The 24,250-nt window shown below is 40.1% G+C and overlaps 1 protein-coding gene across 3 annotated transcripts in view; it reads left to right on the top strand.

Annotated features, from left to right (window-relative positions):
- The window catches only part of fibcd1b (fibrinogen C domain containing 1b), a 145,913-nt gene that overhangs the window by 33,910 nt on the left and 87,753 nt on the right, over positions 1–24,250 (top strand). For 2 of the 3 annotated variants that reach the window (XM_058617423.1, XM_058617422.1), the window contains exon 1: positions 9,106–9,942. The exons of the other annotated variant lie outside the window; for it this stretch is intronic. In XM_058617423.1, the coding sequence (XP_058473406.1) occupies positions 9,871–9,942 (72 nt within the window). In that variant the 5' untranslated portion in view covers positions 9,106–9,870. Of the gene's footprint in view, positions 1–9,105; positions 9,943–24,250 lie in introns of those variants that run through there. 3 annotated transcript variants of the gene reach the window in all.

Here is a 24,250-nt window from a genome sequence, read left to right as displayed (position 1 = left end):
TATGAAGTGATATCAGCTGCTGAAAGAGAGCAATGTTCTTTGTATATTGTACAATAAGTAATGTTGTGTTTATTGGTTTAGTCACTGCAACAAGAATCTTCAATTGCAGGGGATCAAAGGGGCCTGACAAAACATTAACCCAAACCAAGGCATTAATTGGAGGACTGCCAGGCGCTGGCACAAAGCCAGTGCTGTATTCCTGTATCTTCACTGTGCTTTTAGCATCATCAGTGAAGAATTTGCTAGTTTTGACTTTATATGATTTTACTTTTCATGAATATATAGAATTCCATTCAGTACTCTAAATAAAGAAAATGCAGTCAGATTGGTCAATTATTTGAGCTATGGCTCTAAAGAAAATCCCTCTGATTATACACCTGCAGCTAAGATGATTTTTTTTTTCTATTCATTGCGGATTTCTTATTTTCTAGATTTTTTTTGGCAGTGATGCCCTTGAATTGTTCATTTATATGTATCCCTTGTTCCGTGGATCAGCAGTGACCTTTAGTGATTATTGCCAGGCGCACTCATGCCAATCACCACTTAGGACACCACTTTACTTTATCACTATCACACTTGTAAATAGACACAAAAAAAGATGCAGCAAATAATGCAGATTGATATGACGGAGCCAGAGATACAGTATTGACCCAGTTCAGACTTGGTATTAACATCTATCCTGAGTCATCAGATCACAGGAAACCACATTTGGAAGTGGTTTGAGGATGCATGTGGCACAGACACAATCTATTTTCAGCACACATTAGAGACGGCCTCTTCATGATTTCTATTTTTCTAATGGTTTAAAGTAGTTTCATGTTACAGCAGCATGCGTCGAGCTTCGAGTCACTTGAGTTCCTCTTATCTCTTTTCTCTCTCGATGTCACTTGCACATGCAGACACACACATTAGTTAAATACATAATGTTGTTCTTGCAAACAGTCACAGGAAAGGGGGGAGACACCATATCCAATCATATGCAGGGATAGGAGATGCATTCAGGATGAATTTTAGTGTCAGGTGTGCACAGTCATATTTACGGCAGTCCATATTAATGCAAATTCATGTTAATACCAGGTCTGAATTGTTTTTTCAATTTCACACATTCACCTTTCCCACAGTGCAACGCAACTGCAGACAATTAAGTTTGAGATTTGGGTGTGTTATGCAAGAAGCGATGCGACGCTGCAGAGAGCTGGTGAGCTCGCTTCCTTCTGAGTAGCCGTAGCCAACAAAAACATGACACGTTAAACACGTGTTTAATGCAGTATGATCGCAACTTTGATGAAAAACGATCTTGGCAGGATTATGCTCCTTCGAGGCACAGAACATAATAGGCTCTGCCACAAAATTCAAATTCAAACAAATTTTACACTTTTCCTTGCTAGATATTCGGATATCTCACCCCCCCCCCAGAGTAAAAACGGATATTAGAATTTCCAGAAAAAAAAAAAGTGACTGATTAGTGTGACAAATTAGTCGCATTTACAGTGAAAAAAATGAGAAAGTTATCATTGACAGAATGATGTCAGGATTAATTTTAGACAAACAGCCTGTTTAATCCAGCATCACATTTTCAGACTGGCTTTGTAATGAATATACAGAGCGGAGATCCAAATATACTGACAAGAGCAGACAGGATTTGTAGATGAGTAGATGCTTTCACCTTCAACCTTCTCCCTTCCTCAGTAAATTACAGTATTTATCGACTGACTGATCCTTTTTTCTTTGATAGATGCAAAGATGAAAGCCTGTGAGTCGCTTTCAGTCACAGCCACTCAACCTACACATCCCATTTCCGTCAAGGTTCCTTGTTACCCTACTCTCACCAGGAACGGACTCAGTGGATTGACATCTGTCCTAGCCTATATATGCTATCAACTCAAATAGCAGCAATATTTCATGCAGCAATTTTATTAGATTATGATTATTATATATAATTTTCTCCTTTTTTTTTTCCTGACTCTGTGGTTCCCCCTGAAAGTGCCCTGGCGTTGGTTAAATAATGTAGTGGAATTTCATCCCCTGTCTCTGGCATTTTCACACACATTACTTCATAGCGCCACAGGAGAGCTTGTTTCTCTCGCACGCTTCAGCTGATTCTTTTTCCACAGCTCTGGGGTCACACGGTGAGCTGGTCTCATGAAAATATGAGAAACGATCACAAACTTTACAAATGCAGATTACATGCTGTAGACGCAAACTATGTACACAGTGCACTCCTCTCCCGTAATTTGAAAGCTGATTATGAGTTGGCAGAAGGCGAGCCACGAAATTACACAAGCTTTTCCTCGACACAGTACAAGGATGGATCCACAGGCACAAAAGAATGTGATGACAGGTCTGGCTGCTGATGTTATAGTGGCAAACATCAGTAAAGTAGGGTGATTTGACTTTGTATGATCCCTTTTTTTAGATTTGTTTCACATCCTAAAGCATATACAAGATGGTGCTTGTAAATGTAATCAAATATTATTAATTAAATGAGTGGGGCCTGTGCAATGCATGCAAAGAAATATTAAATACACATATGAGATAACTCATTATACCAAATAGTTTGATGAAATTATTTCACATATTTGTTATTTAAAAGGGAGACATTCTACTTTTGAATAGGATGGCTCTTTATCATTGAGAAAAGCTCGTGTTTTGAATGCCTTCCACTCTGGTAAGATTATACTCGGCTCTCCTATCCAAGATCTGCTGTTGAAGCATCTGGTGTGTATAATCTTACAGCTGTAGTTACTTTGTGTAATATGTCGTGTTAAAAAAACTACATCTTCACCTGTATAAAAGCGGTAGAAACAAGTTAAAGAGGGGAAAATTTGACTTTTCACAAGAATTTTTAATCACATTCCAAGAAAAGGAAAAGAGCTAAACGCAGACGTTGTGCTTTGAAGCTTCAGAAATTTAATGGAAATCAAGTAAGTCACGTTAAGAGTTGGGCTGCACCACAGGTATGGGGATGTCCCAGTAGGGGGTAAAGAGTCTTGGAGGAATTATAGACATTACAAGAGCAAGTATATTTGGATTGTATACCTGCCTGCTTAATTCTAAATGTGCACCATGGAAGCATACCCCAAAGCAAAAGAGCATTAAATTTAATTTCTTAACACATTATCACAAGGTCTTGCATGTTATTGGTCTGTGTGCTTGTGTGGTGCGTGTTTTCATACACTTCTCACTTGTCCTTTTCTTTTTTGATGTGTGTGTTCCCAGCTTCCCCGTCTGTTTTTCTTAGCTCCCAAAAGAAAGGGTTCACGGGTGGGTGGAGCACTATATGCTTGTAGACGTGCCCGGGAGCCTTGCCCAAGGGAGGCCTGTGGATAATTACAAACCATTCAACAAACACAGCCTGCCGGCTTACTGAGACACCCTGATGGTAAGCCAATAGTCAAGAAAGCTCTAACAAGATTGTGAAAGGCAAAATATGGAGTACATGAGTCATCAAACATCAGCTGCCAGATTGGGAACAGACATTGAAGTTGCAAGGGCAAAAAACATCTGACCACTGAGGACAGGAGTGAAGGATATGATCATACCCATCTTTTTATGTATATATATATATATACACACACACTGTAACTATCACAGACAGGGAGTACAATTGTATTTAAAGCTGCTATAGGTAAGAAACGTATTATATTAAGACATAATATGACCTTAAAAACATGATGCACTGAAATACTGGCTTTGTTGACAACAATGGCGCCACCAGTATTTTGGCTGTCAGCAGAGTGAGCAAAGCAGCTATAGCTGCTAAGTGTCGGAGCATTATCAAAACTTAAAAAGTGTAAACCTCCTTAAAAAACATTTTGATAAGTGGAGAAGGAACGAAAAACCTTGTGCCATAATGGACAAAAATACAGCTATACGATAAATACCCTCTAGAGTGCTAAAATTATGAGAAAGTGTCCAACTGGCTGCCATTCATATGTGGCCTCTAAAACAAAATAAATAAATAAAAAAATGTATTCCTTATAAATTAATGACTTTCTAGTGGAGAAACATGATGCAGTGCCCTTGCAACTTTGTTTCCTGTGGGTGTTATGCTACTGCCCTGACATGACAGTGTCCCAAAGGGTGTCCTTATTCAGTGACGTATAAAAAAAAAAGCCCACCTGGGTGATAGAAATGAATTAAACAATAATGGGTGGAGGTACGGCCTACAGTTGTGTAGTGGTTAGCACTATTGCCTTTGCAGCAGGAAGACCCGGGTTCACATACAGATTTGGGGAATAGGCAATTTGGACACTCTAAATGGATTGAGTGTGAGAGTGGATGGTTGTTTGTCTCTCCATGTGGACCTTTGATGGACTGGCAACCTGTCCAGGGTGTAAAAACCTACAACTTCACCTGTATAAAAAAGCGAAAATAGCTGAACACAGTCGTTGTGCTTTGAAGCTTCAGAGATTTAATGGAAATCAAGTAAGTCACATTAAGAGTTGGGCTGCACCACAGGGATGTCCCAGTAGGAGGTAAAGACTCTTGTAGGAATTAAAGACATTACAAGAACAAGTATATTTGGTCTATATACCTGCCTGCTTAATTCTAAATGTGTGGTGTGGAAGCATACCCCAATGAAATAAAGCATTAAAGTTAATTTCTTATCACGTGAGCTCAAGGTCTTGCATGTTATTGGTTGTTATTGTGTGCTTGTTTGATGCCATGTGGTCCAAGCATGGATTTCTTTCATACACTTCTGACTTGTCCTTTTCTTTTTTGCTGTGTCCCACCCTCATGTGGAGGATAAAGCAGTAGAAGATGAATGAGAGTGAGTGTGAAAGTCCATATAGAGGTCCACGAGAAATTCAGTCCCCAAAGGCCTGGCTGCCTTTGGCCCGATTTCGCACTTTGGACATGCCCATTTAATTTTTCACCGTAGGTGCCCTTTTAATTTTCGCCCCTGCCCATCCAAATGTCTGCGCACGCCACTGCACATAAACTTTGCTGGTATATATTAACATAATAAGACTGGCTCTGTTGCTGCTCTAAGGAAGACATTCTTTTGCTTTCAATCGCTGCTCGTTGCTATCACACAAAAATGAACCCAATGGGTTCTTCTTTTTCTTCTTCTTCTTTTGGCTTCTCCCTTTAGTTGTTGCCACAATGGACCCGTCCTTTTTGTCCTCTTTTCTCTCACCAGCCGTCCTCCTTCACAACATCCATGAACCTATTCTGTGGGCTTCCTTTTTTTTCCCCCACAGCTCCGTCTTCTACATCCTTTGTCCAGTATAATCACCATCCCTCATGTGACCAAACCATCTCAACCTTGCCTCTCTTACTTTATCCCCAAACCATTCAACCTGACTACAGACTACAATATCATCTGCAGACATCCTAACATGGCGGAACAGTTATTTATGCGTATTAAGTGAAACACTGGTCATAAGTGCGTCTCTGTATTTCACTGGTTTGAACTGGAATGGCTGTTGCTGTTATTTTAAATCCAAAATAAGGATAAATAAGGGTACGCTACTCATAAAATGCTGAAACACCCGCCACGTTTCCAAGCTCAGACTCATTCCAGTCATTTTGGTGATCATCACCATCACAAACACTTCCACGTTCCAGATTGAAGTCTAATTACCCTCATCATTAAATGTCATGTCTATCTGCGACGAGTCTCCTCATCAGATCCACGGTGTGCATGTGTGTGTGTGTATTTGTAAGGTTGTGAATGTGTGAAGTGTTAGCTTCTTTCCCCACAGGGTTGATATTCTAACTGAAAAGGGGGAGGAGGCAGAGCAGAGAAGTCTGCAAAGAATCAGATGTATCGGTGACCTCAATCATGTCTCACACCTATGGCTGACCTCAGGCTAAGTTAAGGGAATTAAGAGAGCAGCCGGGGAGAGATGCAACACTGCCTTTGACTTTGCACTTCAGAAGTGAGAGCACTTTGCCCCTCCTCTGGAGATTCTGGAGAAAGACCATCATTATACATTATTAAAACCAGAGACTTTTCCCTCCTCAGCCTGCACAGCTTCTGTTTGTGTCCCCTATTGATTTTTCACTGAATTCTTTTGATGAGAGTATAGGGAATGACACTTTGATTACGTTTACTGTTATTTGGTGTGTGTTTGGGTGGTGTGCACTTTTGCCTGCGTGTGCGCCAGTGAACTTACTTGTGTGTGTGTGTGTGTGCGCGCACACAGTAAACGCCTCTGACTGTTGTTCTTTTCCCACACTTTTCCCATAACCTTGTCCAAGTCAATGCCATTCTGTCCTGTTTTATATTCCCCCACAAACTAATTTTCTTCAGCATCCTTCCTTATTTCACCCGCTTTGTTTTCTTTTCTCTTCCTTTTCCCCCTTTCTTTATTTATTTTTTCGTTACGCTGTCGTTTTGCAAATTACAGACTTGGCATTTTGGGAAGGGCGGTTCACTCTGTTGGTTCTTCACAGTTCTGTGCATTTGTCCTGCTGCCATTCCATGCATGAAAATTACAGGAAAACACACACATGCAGACAAAGCCAGGGGGGCAAGACAGTGAAATCTCAGACGGCAACACTGAAAATGCTTGACCGAAACAGGACAGGAAAACAAATACCTGATTTTGGAAATCAGGACACAAAACAGCAAAGCCAATAAAGGGCTACATTAGAACAATAAACAGCTTTTCCTCTCTATATGAATATATCTGGTTTCGGTGACATTGAGAGACAGGGCCATGTAGACATAATGTGCACATGCAATTTAAAAAAAAAAAAAATAATAAAAAATACATGACCATTAGTTGGTGGATCAAACCTCTACGTCTGGTGTTTTGTAGTGACGCCTTTGTCAATACCTTCTACCTGTCATGGCTCATTCATTGCATTATTTCAATATTTTGACAAAAAGGCCGTAAGGATATTGTCTAAATTGAATCGTCCTGCCATGTATCAGGAAATGTGCAATGTTTGCACAGCCAGCTTTTTCCTCAAATGGAAACCATGACCTTGGGGCATGCGGTAAAAAGACATTTATGTTAACGTGCATTTGTTCCTGTGTAAGCACAAGTCAATGTCTGTCTTATTTTACATATGATATATGGCCCGTTTATTTTAGTGTTTCAAAAATCCCTGCAAAGAAAGTGAAGTGTTTTCCCCCCCAGGTTTCAAAACAAATTTGTGTCAATAAAAAAATCACAGAAATTGGTCATTAAGCAAGCATGCCAAGTCCGATCTGAATCAGAAGTTATGAAAGCAACACTATGCAACTATTTTCTTTGAACTTAAACTGCTTCAAAATCATTTAATGGGTCACTGACTTGAAATGGGGAGAAGGGAAACTCTGTCTATCCGCTATGTAAGTTAGAAGTTTGTAATTATAGTCTGCAACGGGAACTGTCAGATTCAGGCCCAGTAGGTTCAAGAGTAATGCAGAACTGAGGTCAGTTATAAAGACTTTAGTGCAGTATATAAAACACAGCAAACACTACAGGGACCGCACGGCCACCAAAAGTTATATAGCTTTGATTACATCTTCTTGCTACCTTTTAACTCGCTTCAACTTAAATATAACTAATAGTGTTTTCAGGTAAGAACAGTTTCATTTATTAATGCATAAGATCTTAAACCACCTTAAAGAATGCATGCTTTCTTCTTATTATTATTACTATTGTTATTAACATCATCATCATCTTCTGCAGGTGCTGGGCAATATGTGTCATAATCTGAGCTCCTATACCTGCTGATTGTCTTTGTGTAAATACAGTGCGTAACACATTTATTAGAGCAACATAATTATTTGACTTACTTTCAAAAACTTTTTGGCAAATTGGCAAACTTTTTTATACCCAAATTTGAGCCGACTTCTCTGAGAAGTCAGAAAATTAATCAGGCATAACATTCAACCACTAAAGCGTGTTTATTTTCTGTTTAGAAAGGCAAGTAAATAACTATAATTTGACATCATAATCAAGAAATAATAATGTGCTTTACTGTTTTGTATTGTTTTCTGTTTTTTGTGTGTAAAACAGTACTTTAGAAAATTCATGGATACCAATCATAATTATATTTCCCACATTAAAAATATCATTTTGGTTAAAGAGCTTCTACATACTGGTGTATTAACCATTACAGCAACATACAGCAATAATTATTCAATTATTGTTTTATGTTGCTGTAATGGCTAATACCATATTAGTCGTAATAAGGGTGGTGCATGGTCTCATAAATGTGTTCAGCAGTGTATATAAGAACACATGTTTACTGTGTTTATTCAAACATTTCAACAGAATGAGACAACAGGTTTGGCAGGCATGAATAATTGCACTTGTGCTTTGGTCCCTGCACTAATGATTACACCTCTAATCATCCGTCCATCAAACTACCTTTACTGAGAAAAGACACGTCAACTCTTGTGGCACATGTCATTGGGGGGGTGATCTGTGTGTGTGCTGCTGTGCTGCCCGTCATTAAAAACTGCTGAGATGAGGATTGATTTCCGTGGGTTCATTTATATCTGGAGCATTTGTTTGCTGAGCTCAGTTATTCAGATGTCCTGTGATAATCCCTTAGAATAATCAATAATTTAATATACAGTGGGAACCTTTTTTTTTTTTCCGGTTTGATAAATAAGGGCCAAAGTAAATCCACATCTCAGATGTCAGAGTCTGGCACATTTTCCTCCATTATTAAATCATCATTATGTTCAGTCTTAGATGTTTATGAACTGTGTTTAGGCAAGCTATACAGTCAGTGGTGTATATCTTGTTAGTTTACATAACCCAGACAAATGTGCAGTGATCTCATTATTCACCTTCTTTTTTTTAATTGGTGAAGATATGTTGCTTTAAACTCTGCATCAGGCAGCAGCTCCACATCTAAAGGTTATCAGTCGTATCAGAAGTGCTGGGTGACACACAGTAATTAACGCCTGCGTGACCGTCAGTATAATTTGCTGCAACGTTTAGCTGTTTTGAGGAGAATGTGTTTTTGTTCTGCTAAATATCAGTAATCAGTCCCCTGGTTTAAATTAACTCATTTACACAGTCTAGTCTATACGCAGCCTTCATCTGCCCCGATCTGCTGCTGTTTGGGTTGCAGTGGGATAGGGTGGGAGTGAAGAAGCAGGCGGGGAAGCAGCAGCAGCAGCAGCATCAGTCGAAGGCAGGCGGGCTCAGTGGAGGAACGCTCGCTCGGAGCGCGCCGCGCGTACTGAAGGGACGCATTGATAGTCGAACGGCGGCACCGTGCGCCTTGTGCTGCACGCAAACGGAGCGCACTCTAATCTCTTCGCACCCGTTTTCTCGACGGCATCTGTGTGTAATACCAGCCTGATCGACCTGGCGCAAAGTCGGAGTGGCTCTGTCAATTCCCCGGGCACCGGTTTTGGAGTCTTTTCGCCGTATGCACGAGAAATAGAAGGACGCGACACTATCCCGTTCTGTCTTTTTGAAGTGGTCTCAGTCTGGGGCTGAGCTCACGCTTCAAACTCTCTTAGAAACACGATGGACTAAAAGCTCGGGTTGCACTTCGCAATCTGAGCCCAGGAAGATTCAGTCGATTTCTTTTTATGGAATAAGAGGACTGCGCATGGTGCTGCAAGGATCATTTTAGGGTTAATTTTTGTCAAGTTCAGTCTAATTGTGATGCGTCTGTGGAGCCTGTAAACACTCATTTTTGTGTATTTTAATTGGAATTTACGACTAAATTTTTTATGAGACTTTCAGACGGAATTTAAGTTGAATTTTTGGTGCGTAAATTGCAGTGTGTGCGGTTGCGGAGCCGCAGAAATAGTTGCGTCTCCCTTCTTTTTTTCACGTTAAAGGCTGAGTTTTCCACGGATTAGGGCTAAATCACTGATCAAGACTTAAAAGGCGCTGGTTTATTCTCTCTTGCCTGGAGCTCACAGGCGGATCTGATGCGCAGATTCTCCGTAGGATGGTAAATGACCGATGGGGAACCATGAACAGCTCTTCTGAACTCGAAGATGGCACTCGGCATAAAAACCAGGTATATGCTCCCTTAACGTCGCTCCTGTCGTGGTGGTGTGTGTCTGTGAGGAGTGGTGCATCTGTTGGTGCAGTGTTACCACGCTGAGTTTGGTGATGATGGTGTGGCTCTCGCGAATCTCTGCAATGTAGAGACAATGTAGCTGCAAATGAACTCTGACACTTTCTGTTCCTGTCATAATGTCGAAACTCCAACTGCACATCACCAAATCCCAATGGTTTCTTCCAGTCACAAAACGCTTGAACGTGTTTGTCACACATACTTTACTTCCAAACAGTTGAAGTGGGAAGAGTGGGGCTGAAATCACGGCAGGGGGATTAGTGCCAGTGTGAACAGGCGGAATGGATGTTTGCGCATCTTGGCTGCGTACTCTCCACACGCTCTCACATCGCGCATCCCCCCCCCAATGCGAACCCCGCGGATTGCGCTTTAATTGAAGGCGATGTAATGGAAATCACATGTGTGTGTTGTTTCAATGTGGATAACGTGGCACGTAGACCTGTGTTATCAACTCACCAGAGTCCTCCGCACGATAGAGACAGGAGCGGACGTGCCGCGGTGTTTCAGGCAGGCAGGCAAGCTTACTTTGGGGAATAGTCGGCGTGTTTTCACAAGGTCAGTAGAGGGTTATTGGCAGCCCACCAGGGAACAGGTTCTGCCCTGGAATCGGATTTCTTGGGCACAGTTAAAGCTCGGCGCCTTTGGAGACACGCAGCGTGATTTGCCTTCATCTAATAAGACTGAGGATGGATTTGGTTTTTGTGCGTCATCACTGGGAAGTAACAATACTGGTGCTCATGAGAATTTCTTCAGAACTATATATCCAATTATGTTTGATTTTTGTTTGTTGTTTTTGGGGTGGCTTTATTGGAGTGTAAAACATGTTGCAAAGGTTCATACATGTTACTATTTTAATTAGTTTGCTTTATTGTCTAAATCGTTGAGCAGTTATGACAGGAGGAACAGCAGGGAGCATAAATTGCCTCATGATTTACTTTTATTGTGATGAGTTTTGATTTTCCCTTTCCAAACTCCAAACACAGATTATAAGATGTGTTTTCTCTGTGCAGTCATTTGACTCCAGGCTAAACCCAAGAAAAATGATTTTGCCACGACATTTGTTTGAGACATATGAGACATCTGTGACAGATTTCCAAAGCCTGGCAGGTGTCGGGTGATATCTGGCCTTGTGTCTTGTGCTCTCACGGCTCACTCTGAGTCATTTCTATAGTGGCACTTTGAACTGGGCTGTGCTGTGTTTCAGCTCTCTAAAATTACATTCCTATTGATTAATACAGGCTGCAGTTAATCTTTCAGATATTGCAGTTGGCTGATTCTCATGTAACCTTTAGGAGACGGAGCTGATCAGTAATGTAAAGGATACCACCAATATTTTGCCCTCTTGCTCACAAAGCCGGTTTTGCCTCTTTTACTTAAAGGTCATGTGAATACTAAGTACAGGTGACGTGGGTTTTAAAGCTGCGGTGATGAATGTCCTTTACATGCAAGCCTTTGCCAAAATGATTAAACCTATCTGCTCCAGTCTCCCTTTTCTGTTTCTCATTATAGCTGCACACAGGAAGTGAATTGTTTGACGTCACAGTTGACCGAAGCAGTGCAGAAGCACAATGGAAAGTGAAGCAAATGCTTCGAATATAGCTAAAAACAAGCAAGAAGCACCCATGTAAAGTTCCAGAAATGGACTTTCAGTGCCATCGTGGGATGATGGCTTAGGAAGGGGTGGGACTGGTGTTCTCGGAATTCCCCAGAATTCCTCACTTGAGCTTTAAAGATATGTAAAATGTATCCAGAAAGATTTATACACAAAATAGATTATATATTTTTTATTGAATAGTTCTTACATAACACAAAACCTTTAGACCACTCTTTAAGTTCATTTTGGTAACATTTTGCTCGTCATTTAACGACATCATCCACTTTACCAGTACATCTTATTGCTGTTTGCAGCCGCTGAAGCTCTCACCATCAAGTGCAAACACACAGGTGAACCAAAAGACACAAACAAATGCTACCCAAGCTACTTCCTGACATCACTAAACTAGGTCTTCTGTTATTGTTTTGATTGAGAGACATATTGTGCATCTAAAGTGATGTGTGTTCTAATGCGTGTCATGTTGTATCCAAATCAATCACCCGTTACTTAACTGGCCAGAAGAAATTGTGATCTAATGAGCTTGTATTAGATGCTGTTTCCACACTCTCTGGCCTCTAATAAGTCCACACAATGAAAAACAAATTATTATTATTATGTCCTATTCTCTTGGATCAGACAGAATCAGTGGATGTTGGAGAGAGATGAGCAGAGAAATGGAGATAGTTAATCCCTCTGCTCCCTCATCTACCTGTCTCCTTCCTCTACATTTGTGGTATTACTATCACTCACAGACACACATACATTCTCTCTTCTGTTTGTGTGCGTCTGTCTCTCTCTCTAATCTGGAGAGCAGTAACTCTGAACGTTTATCTCCAGCCTTGTGTTATTGACACAGTCATTTCAGACTCAGTGGGGAGGGTTCGGGTAATACAGATCTCTTGTGGTCTCTGTTTGTTTTGATATTACAAAACATGCCCCACTATTCGTCTGGTAACTCGGCGTGTTTGATTTGTTGCTGGAGGTGTGCTGTCATCCGTGCCATTTGATAACAGATAGAGGCCAGTTAGAGGAAAACACAAATTTATCTGTCACTTAAAATCACCCATAAAAACCAAATCCACTGGATCACATAGGCAACAGGGACCCAGACTCCAGACATGGTTGAATATGTGCCTCATTTGTATGTGTGAAAATGTGACACTAATTTATTGCCTTAGCAACGGGAGGAATATAAAACTGAAGGGGCATAAAAATGTTCTTAGCTTTTCTCACTCAGGAGACAGTGTGTGAGCTCACAAAGGAAACACAAAGAACAGGGGATGCAATATTGTGCAGTAAAAGCACAGATATTGATTTTTTGGAGGGATGCCAACAAGATTTCTTATAGGGCTGTTTGCTATATCTGTTTCCATGGTATCGTTCCTAAATCAGCCTCAAACCGTGTTTAAGCAATTGGTTTTTTGTCTCTGTTTAAGAATTTCACTTTGATACTTTCACTTTTTAACCTGTTATGTATGTATGTCTGTATATATATATATATATATATATATGTATGTATATATAGTATAGTATAGTATAGTATAGTATAGTATATCAGAGAAGTCGGTGAGGCCAGTGGGTTGCCCACTCTGGTTAGGAGTAATCAATATCACTCTGAGAACCCCAAACTTTCCAAAGAAGTGAAAGGTTTGTTTGTGTGCAAGCAGAACACCACACACACACAAACACACACACACACACACACACACACACATGCACACAAACACACAAACACAACACAGCAACAGACAAAAGAGTTGTTTATATGTTTATACCCCAAGCTTCACTTCAGATCCACGAACCAACATAAACACATCAAAACCACACAAATAAATCAAGTAAAAGTAAATCGCCTAACTATGAAAAATAAAATCTCTTCTTTTACTTCATCGCAGACTGTACGTAAAAATAAAAAAATAAATAAATGCACACAGTCCTTGGGGCACCTCCTGAAGCTAACTTGGAAATGAGAATATATTAAATAGCCACTAGAGGATGACTCTATTTGAATGGAAGTCAATGAGCCGACTTCCCACTTGATTTATAACGTCAGTAAATCACTACTTTAAGAACTTCTCCAAAAGCACACAAAGTCAGTTTTTCACATTTAGAGGAAAATCGACGATAAAGTACGGCAACTATGAGAGGACACAGAGTGACTGTGATGCCTCTGACCCTGCAGCTGCAAAACGTCAACATGGCACCAGCCAATTTGCAGTCCTGGAGGCTTCAGAATGGGAGTTCAGATACTCACAGGTGATGCTACGACAGGTTGCCACTTTGTCTATACCTACTCACTTTAATACATTAGTTCAAATACAGTTAATACATCATCAGGTTGTTCCTCCCCCTCCACATTTCTCTTTCTTTATTTTTGTGTCTCTGGATTTCTTTTTGAATTTGGTGCAAACATTTATTGACTGATTAGAATTTGATAGAAAAGGGCTTTGTGCATTCACATGCAATTTTATTAGATCCCTAAAAGTCTATTGTATTTCATGAGGACAGTTGTCAGTGGAAACTGCCGCTTGCCTGTTTGTCAATGGCATTCAGCTGCAAAATGGTAATTTTAGTGTATTAGGAAAATGTGGTCTTAGAAAAATGCGATAAACTTGGCATCGAGCAGTCATTACATTGAAAATGACCTTGTTTTTTTTTTCAAGCATTAAAGTTTGTCACTTACTGTAGTATTGACTAAACTAGTAATTTGCAACTCAAATTAGACCGTACACATAGAGAGTGTTTGAAATAAATTGGTATTTAACTGCACTTAATATAACCTTTGGAGTTTTTTTTCTAAAAACAAACGTAAAAGAAAACACCAGCAAAGATAAAAAAAAACAGGTCTGTCTTTAATATTATAAGCTGTATTTAATATTATATTTGGCAAAATAATGTACTGTATCTGAGAAAATTGATAGTTATTATATCTAAACTCAGCAGCCACCAGCGTACGTTGTACTTGTCAATTTGTAAATTGTTTCAAATGTACCATTTCTTATAAATTATTCAGCCTATAATGCTGTTTTGAACTGAATTTTGCAAGGAAAGTCCCTTGCAAAATCCACACAGGACTCGTGCAGAAAAGGCTCTGCTGTTGTGTAAGTTTCTGCAACGCTGTCAATCAAACACTGGTTCTACCTTTCAGACAGTTCCTCCAGTCGTCATGCAGAAGCTCAGGGTCTGCTGAAGCTGAGCTTCCCTGGAAGTGTCATTTAAGCCATTGTCCATAGACGGTTGAGCTCCCCTCAGTGAAAAAAAACTATTCCTCAAGTGGTTTTAATGCGGAGGCTGCTAAGAGAATACGAAAATCACTTGAGACGATCCAGTTACTGGTCCCTAATGGAAACGCCCCAGTAGTGTGTTGAGAGTGAAGACTGGATGGCTGTGTTGTATATTTGTGAGATGTGGATGTGGACTATGGATTCCCTTGTCAAACTAATGAACCTGCTGAGCTAGCTGGAGGTGTTAGGAGCCAGTGTGGACCGAAGCAGAGCAGGAAGCAAAAGAGAGAGAGAGTTCCCTGGTTCACTGGGCCTGTAATTTCCCTGTGGGGGGTTCCTGCTGTGGCAGCACAGAAACTCGGAACAACTTCACATTCTGTCTCTCCTGCACTGCCCTGGGTGTCATCAAGGAAACACCCACAAGCGAAAAGTTTGAGTCACAGAATCAATTTGGCAGATTACATGAAGCTTGAAGTTGCATTGATATATATATATATATATATATATATATATATATATATATATATATATATATATATATATATATACATATATACTATATAGAATATTATTTTCTCAGTTCAGCATGAGGAAAATTGGTGTGTTTTTTTCTCTTTTGTTTCTCATAGTGCTGTATTTTTCTCAGTTTATGTGGGGGTGTCTTCTTCTCTAAAGACACAATTCACAAGAGGATTCCTGGCACATAATGTTTTCAACGCTTGTAATGTAAGTTTCTGACAGGAGTACAAAGTTGTTCTGTGTGTGTGTGTGTGTGTGTGTGTGTGTGTGTGTGTGTGTGTGTGTGTGTGTGTGTGTGTGTGTGTGTGTGCGTGTGTTTGCCTATAGTGTGTTACCTATGTTTTATTTGTACTTTCAGCTACTGTATACTTGGAGAGCGTATAATATTATTCAAATTAGATGTTGAACATAAATAGCAGCGAGCCACCAGGGGGACCTCTGTTTGAATGTAAGTCTAAGGGAAAATGATTTCTCACTTCATTTATAGTGTCAGTATTTTTCTTTCCTGAGGAGCTAATGGTCTCGTTCACTAGTTTTGCAATACATCATTAAATTGGACACTGGTTTGACAGGTTGCAGGTTATGTATCTGGTTTCAGAAAATGGGATGTTGTTTTGCAACATTGACTTTTTTTTATTTACAGTTTATATAAAGGTATACTATAAAAGCTGAGTTTAAGTCACGTTATTTCTTTGCTTGTTTGATTATGAACTTCTTCTCTGCCAGTTTGTGTATGAAGGAGGTCGAGAGTTGAAGGAGCTGTTCAGTCCATCAAAAAGAAAAAAATCTCACTGTCATTGATTTCACTTTGGGTCTGCTCTTCATAGCAACACGCCTTTATATTGGCATGCTCTGTAATGAATTTGATGTGTTTTCCATCTTCAGTGGACACACAGATGCTTTCCTGATCGCCTCTCTCTTTTTTTTTTCTTTTTTTGTTAAATCCTTTTAATCATAATTTTTTCTATCTGCGGACACATCGAATACCACAGAGGCTTTTGTATGGCTGAAACCAGTTGCCTTTGCTCTTGTCCAATAGCAGAATCAACGCACAAGTGTTCAGAGAAGTGTGGTCCTATTGTTAGAGTAAAGGTATGAATGTGTGAGAGGAGTGAGTGTGTGTTGGTGGATCAAAGTGCCAAACAAGCCTTTTACTGTCGTTATGTAAGTGGAGAGTGCTTTTACATACCGAGCGACTACGTGCCTTAATGGAGCGGCATGTTATTTTGTTTAGGTTTTTCTGCTGCAGGCAGATGGATCCATTTTGTGTAGCACACAGTTACAGTAGCCGGGTGAGGCTGGGACGTCAGCGGTGTGAAGGTTACAAATGACAGCAGCTGTCCTGTGTGCTCCTGGCCTTGCTCATCCTCTATCGGCCTTTGTTATCTGACCCTGTGTCTTTCTTTTTTTTTCTAATTTTCCCTCATTCCGTATCTCTTGCTGACATGAAGGCACAGGATATTTCAATATCAGATATCTGGTGGTGCAAGGTGGCCAGGAGGCCTTGGGGAGGGTGAGGACAAGAGGAAGAGCGAAAGCTGGAGTTGGAGGAAAGCAAAAGAATAAACACAAGAGCCAGGGTAGTGAAAATAAAAGAGTAACCCCGAGTATAAAGGACGTGAGAGGGTTGGAAAGTATGAATCACAGAAGGTCTCAGATCAGTGTGGAGCAGACAGCAGCCTAGCTGCGGGCACATGTACCTTTTGTGAGATGACGCAGATATATTCCAGCTGCTCAGAAACCCTCATGCCTCCAACAGAGGATTGTTAACAGATATACCACACGTTGTTAGTGGAGGGAAGGAAGGAAGGCAGTCCTCTTCCACTGTTGACTCCTGCATCAGTTGCAAGCCTCATCACAGAAACCCCAAAGCATCACTGAGGGCTGACTCACATCCAAAACAACAGCTGCAAGAGAAAGTACTTGCAAGAAAAATATTCACAAGTCTCCCTTTCTTTTTTGTCGATTTTGTGCACTGCACATGCTTTAGGATCAATGCAGTTGTGTGTGAGACTCTGCCGTTTGTATGTTCACGTGTGTTACCAGTACATGTGCACATTTACAGAATGTGTGAATCCTTTTGTGTGTCTTTGTGTCTTTAAATTAATGAGAAGACAGTCAAGCTGAGTAGGGAACATTAGGAAAGTACTGCAGGGCAAGGTTATACTCTTTCTCTCAAAGCATGTATTGACAGATGTGTCAGCAAGCTGACCTGATGGGCAGTGTTTCACAGGGGAAGAGCTAAAAGTGTGTGAGGGAGAGAGGGAGACCGGGTAAGCTAAGGCATTAGGTTTCTCTCTGCGGGAATCTAACCCGTCGTGCATCTCACTCTCTCTCTCTCTGTGTGTGTCTGTGTGTATGGTGTCCAGGAACTACTCATGTTGTCGGGACCTTAATCTGTTTACACAGTCACAAAAAACTTGTCCCCATAATGTCAGTCAGTACATTTAAGGTCAGGTTACTGTTTGATCAACACATGAGGTTCAAGTTGGGCAAGTTGTATTTTAGGGTTATGGTTATAGAGTTAAGTCCCCCAGCAAATGAATGCAAGTCATTGTAGTCATGGGGACAAGACACGTGTGCCCACTTGAATGTATAACTTTTTTTGGGGGGAGAGAATTACGAGGATGTTAAATAAAAACACTATAAATGTATAAGTTCCCCAAGATATTCCCCAAACTCTTTAATACCCTTAGGCAATATCACTGTTCTGCAATTTATCGCTCACTTTTCCCTGTAAGTCGTCATTAAAAATGCATTGGAAATTACGTGGAAGAGGCAAATGAGAGGTGTGCCGAGCACAGGAGAAAGAGTGTGTTAGGACAAGAGGTGCAGTGTGAGAGACACGTGTTACAGACTCCAGTCACATTGATGGACAATGAGCCAGGGCCATTCTACTGACTGATTGGACACTATCTTCATATCTCCAGTGAAGACATGTCCAATTTACTTGTGGTGATTTCAGTCCAGGCGTTAAAGAGCCTCACTTCAGTCATGATTAAATTGAGATGTGAGATGGCGGTGGGGCTGGGTGGCATGGCCAAAAAAAGGTCATTACACGAACGTTTTCAAATCAGTTGATCTATAATTATTGCAATGACTGTCGGATGATTAAAGATTGATTTTGGCTTCTGAGTCAAATATGAAAAAAGATTGTTAAAAAGTTGATGATGGCTGAGTTCAGTTCAGAACTCGCCGCAAAGTCCTGACTACTTGAATTCAACTGTCATTAATGTTGTCAGATTTGTCTGGGCATGAATTTACCATGAAGTTTTGGACAATTAATTAATATTACTGATAAATATTAACAATGGAACAAATTGTGTTGCACTATTTTCTATTATTGTTTTATTGACAGCTGCTGCTCTTAGGGAATGACCTACTTGCCAAAAAATATTTTTTGTTATCATTTTCCATTACTATAGTACCGCCTCAACGTGGGTGTGGTTATAGCACGGCTGCAAGAACGTTGTTTTATACGCAACAAACACAAACTAGTGACCAGCAAAGCAGCTCTTTTTAGGTGTAACTGAATCATTAGTATCAGTTAATTAAAAATATTTGTTCAGTACTTGCTGTTTGACACGGTCCCTAAAAACTAAAATACGGCAACAACAGGGGTTGTGATTCAGCTCACGGTTGCTGGCTTTCGGCAGTGCTGTCGCTTAATACACCAGGCTCCTCTGTTAAATATCGAGATTTTAGACATTTCCGTGCTAAACGTTGAATATTAGTGCATGTTTTTAAGGATGTTTAAGTCTTTGTAGTTTGGCATTGTTTGGTTTCAATTCTTGTGTCGACCATCACGCTCATGACTCTTCAAGTCAAGGCATTCTCTGCCCCGGGTCTGTTGACCCCGCCAGAGTAGAGTCGAAAAAAATGAGTCGATTTGAGCTGAGTTGTGCCAGAATTGTATAATAGAAAAGCACCATTTGTCTCATCTGACCTCACATATACTCATAAATACACTTGAAATTGCGGACACACACACACACGATGAGCACAATTTGTGATGGGTTATGTGCCTGCCTAAAAATGCAGACTGAATAGTAAATAATAGGGAATTTAATTAGAGTCTGAAAATCCAGTGAATAATTTATGATAAATTGAGGAGTTTAATCAAACCATCAATCTACCCTGGCCTCTGCATCTGGAGCAGAAGAATATTATAGGACAGAGTGAGGAGGAGGAGGAGAATGTAATTGTTACTCGACATTAACCACTTGAACACAAAATAGCTCCGAAAACTGTTGCAATACAGGGAATGCCCTGCAGTTAACCACTGCTAATTGTAAAAACACTAATGCCAGTGTTAAGCATTAGTGTACATAAGGCCTTTATATCTATTTAAGTGGCTGTGATTGAGCAACATCGCTCACTTCTACTTTGTATTTTCTCCAAAATCACATTATTGACTCTTCTGTGAGCCAAATGGAAACTGGCTTTATACATTTACCTGCTAATGACTTGCTTAAGCTAACGGGGGAAAAAAAAACCAACATAATGGCATCATTATGAACCCGGCAACATCAGGTGGCTTGAGGTTATTAGCAACATTAATTGGCAAGAAGAATGAAGGCTGCTATCCATAGTAGAAAGTATTCTTAATTTAGATGCAAACAGGGAGAGATTTCCTAATTACCCAGTGACATATTCAGCCAAATGTATCAGAAAAAGCTAATGACTGCATCATTTTACAGATGTATTCTAAACTCCAGGGAATGTGCTTCACTTTTAACAAGCCACAACATGAAAAATGTAAATCGTCCATGGTAAATATTGCCAAAAAAAATGAAGCAATGAAGCTATGAAGCATGAATCTTCAGTAGAGTCAATGCAAACACTAGGCTGCACTCACAAGTGCAGTGCATATACTATATGGAAGGAGGGTGACAAAAAAGGTCTGATGGCAAATGTTGAAAATCGGAGAACAAGGCCAAAAGCCTACACATTTATTGTAGGTCCTCTTTTTAAACGGCGGTGACAAAATCATGTGTAATACATTGACAGGCTTATCCACTAACATCCATTATTTAATCATCATCAAAAATTCAATCTGGCTGTCTGTGTGCCATTATTCAGATGTGCTCGGGGAAAGTGGCACTTTTAAATAAGTGAGAATTGTACTGTAGGTCTCACTCCCAAAGCTTGTTGTTATTCCAAAAACACTTGCCTTCAAATGATTCAAACATTAAATCAATCAAAAAAAGAAATGTTGAAGAATCAATGCTGAAAACAAATTCTACCCCTTGCTCTCATAGCTGGAATTTATTATATCTTAGAAAAGAAACATTTTGTTTTTCATGACCCACTTAAAAAGAAATCCATCTAATCAGAACTGTTGGAAGTGGCTCTGTCAAACACCATCTGCTTTGTGTTTTTCATGAGCAGAACAAGAAGGCATTGTGTTTTCTGCACGTTTCAACTTGCATCTCATTTCAGGGCAGTTTGTGCACCGATGCTATGGCTGCGGTCGACAAAATATTTACCACTATTTGGTTTGTCTTGTTTCCTCTGGTGAGATTTCTTTTTTTTCTTTTTTGCACCTCTCTGCAATACCTTAGTCTGAATGAGATTGGATATGGAAATGTAGAGTACTGCGGACCAGTAGTTTCTGCTGATGTCGTGGAACCTGGCGGCGTGTGGAGAACGGGACATATTCCTCAGAGACACAGTCGCACATGCAGATGCTTCTCTGCAAGCAAGAGACATAACACCAGCCACACATAACTCTTCAGTTTAACACATTAAAACCATCAACAATTATGCAGACATGGATGTGCTGTACACAATATAAAGGCAACAATATTTACTGAGCAGTGATGATGTTTGTCAAGCCTTTTAAAAAGCCCACTTTGTTGTGTGTGTATAGACCAGAAATAAACATATTTCTGGTCTAATATCAATTTATATCAATTATTTATTTGGTGTGTCATCTGTGCACATCCTCAGTAATGAATGTGTCTACATGACGCAATACCTGCTTGAACAATAGGGGCAGTGTCGTGTCAGTGTACAGCCACTGTGCGAAAATAAGACATTATTTATGTAAGGACTCGCATACAATCTACAGTAGAGCTGCATTGTTTATTCTGTCAGCACCTCACACGTAACCACAAGCTGACCTCCAGTACTGACATTGTTTTTTTTTTTAAACTTAGAAAAAACAAAATGCAGATTCAGTCGCCCTAAGCAGTCTGTGGTTTGCCCCCTACTTGACTATCATGACATCTGTAGTCTCCAGCAAGTGAGAGAACAAGTGCACTCACAGGGCTTTTCTCTGCAAACATGTGGCTAAAGAGTAGGCCTGTGAGATTTGAGTCCAATTGTGGACCAGTGGACCGGATATTGTAAGTCGATTTGATATTTGATTTGCAATATCATTTTTAAGTCGAGTGCCGGTTTAATAGTCACTGCATTGTCAGTAGGGAACATTATGGAGCATAAATGATACTATGCAAAAATAAATATTACTGCAAGAATGAGAACTTAAGATATATGAACTGTTAAAAAGTTTTTTAAGATCTTTAATTGTTAGTTAAGTATAGACCTTAGACCTTTGGCCAGAGGTGCTACACCTTTGCACTTTGCTAATTGCATCATTTATAACTGGGATTTTGAATTGTTCTGCCCTACAGTAAGTATATCTACAACCAGAGTTTTTCGTTTAGAGAGGACCAGATTTGATAATGAGAATATTCCCTTCAGACTTTTTTTTTTTTTTTATCAGTAAAAGGTCTATAACAATTTCATTTTCAGAGTCAGAGTCAGATGTCAGAGTCAGATAGTAACATAAAGTAATATTAAACTGTATATAATATATGCAGTTACATAACGCCAACCGAAGATGATCTGTCCAAGTCCACTCGAAGTATAGTTAAATTAAAATGATCAATCATAGCTCAATAGTAATTCCTATTCATTGTAAGCAATTGCTTAAATGTTATTGTGCTGGGAGAATTTCATTTTATTTTATTTTCGCCTGCGTCAGTTGTCAAGATAAATCTAAATGTCACATTAGTGTTAATGTGACATTTAGTGTCATGACAACGCTAAATTTGAGGCCATTTGTCTTGTGGCTCTGCTGGTGCAATTTGTGCTGCCGGACCATGTTTGTTTACTCATGAGTAAATAAAATTGGCAGCTACCTGCCTGTGGCTCATGCACAATGTACAAGGCCTCTCCCTCTTCACCTGGTCACCAGGGCAACATCGGGTCATTGGAAGAATCTTGATGATGACTGGCTTTCATGATGTAACATCAAACTATTTTTTTTCTATAGTATATATCTTTATATCTTGTCTCTGTATTGACTTTGTGTGCAACTCATCGCATAAACGACGTTTATATTCAGTGTGAACGTGCCGTTGGATGACGTTTGGATTCAACATTGGAAGCTGGAGTTAAAATATAGCGCAATGCCACAGACTATTTGGATTCCTTGCTTGAATTGTAAATCTCACACGGATATTTTCTGGCTAAGTTGACAGGTAATTAGGTACTTATTGTTCCAGTCTAAGAGTGTCTGGTATTGTAAAAGCTCTTATAAAGCCTGTCGGCACTGCACAGCATCTCAACCATTTGTCTGCCACCTTTAGTTGAATCTTCCTTACAGCTGCAATGACTAATAGATGAAGTTAGTAAGAGACGGGAAATGGACTACAGAGAGTCAGAGAACTTATTTTGGGGGGGGGGGGGGGGGGAGGGAACTGAGGCAGTTTCATTTTTTTTCTTAATAAGATTGGATTTGTGACTAGATGGAAACAATACCTGTCACATAATCACTTGAAACTGCTCCTAAGCTTGGTTCACTTTATACAGTGTCTTTCTATAATCCAGCCCCTCTATAATGCGTGCTCTCTCTCTCTCTCTGTGTGTCTCTCACTGTGAGATCTGGTAGCTCCTCACAGGCTTCTGTCATGTGCTAACATAAGAAATCCATCAGGCTCACACTATTCCTACAGCCCCTCAGCTCACATTGATTTATTGCAAATGTGTTGAAAATGAAGAGAGAAACTCTTTAGCACTGCAGGGCGAGGTGGTCGAGGGCAGTAGATGTGTGGAGAGAAGGATGAAGGGCCGATGACAAGATGGGGATGAGAGGCGGGGGGAGCAAGCAAAGAGATGGGATCTTTGCGTGCCGACCTTTTATCGTGATTGGCTGACGTTCACCTCTAGGGTCAACGCCCTGTCTGTCATCAGGCAGATGTGCAGAGAAAATGATGATGACGTAGTTCTTACTTTACAGGGACTGCGGTATGTTTGCAGTGTCCTGTGCTTTTTCATGCCCTGTGTATTTTATCATTGTTATTCTCCCATCTTCTGCATGATCTGCTAAAATAACTCTGAATTAACACAGCTTAACAAAAGAAATGTGCTCCTGATTCTGTTTTCTAAACAAAACTATTAGCAAATTGAAGTGGCAATGCTTACCCGCTACATATTATAATGGCTTTTTGCTGTTACCGATATGAGTCACTTCCATTCTTCTACATTTTTTTTTTTTTTTTTTTTTGAGTCAAAACAAATTATCTTGCTTTTGCCATTCAATTATGATTCAGCGCAAATACATATTTCATGCTCAGGCAGCTCGAGGGGGAATCTGCAGGGAAGTCTCACCAGTAAATTTTGTTTCCTATTTTATATATCTCAAGAGTGAGAGGCTTGTTTATCCATTTTTAGAAAAGATGACTGTCAGACGGGGACAGAGCTCAGTAGTAGCTTTGGTGTATTTATATCATGGGCGTGCACTTTGAGGCCTGATGGAGTCGAGGATTGAAGTGGATTACTGAGATAGGACAGCCCTTCAGATCAAATGAAGTCTGATTTTCATATTACTTTTCATAAAATACTCAAGGAGGAAAACATACGTCTGTCCATGGCCATGTGCCGCTCAGCTGAGTGGCTGTGG

Source organism: Solea solea, chromosome 19 (genome assembly GCF_958295425.1).
Source record: "Solea solea chromosome 19, fSolSol10.1, whole genome shotgun sequence".
Classification (NCBI taxonomy): Eukaryota; Metazoa; Chordata; class Actinopteri; order Pleuronectiformes; family Soleidae; genus Solea; species Solea solea.
This window is presented reverse-complemented; position numbering and strand designations above follow the sequence as displayed.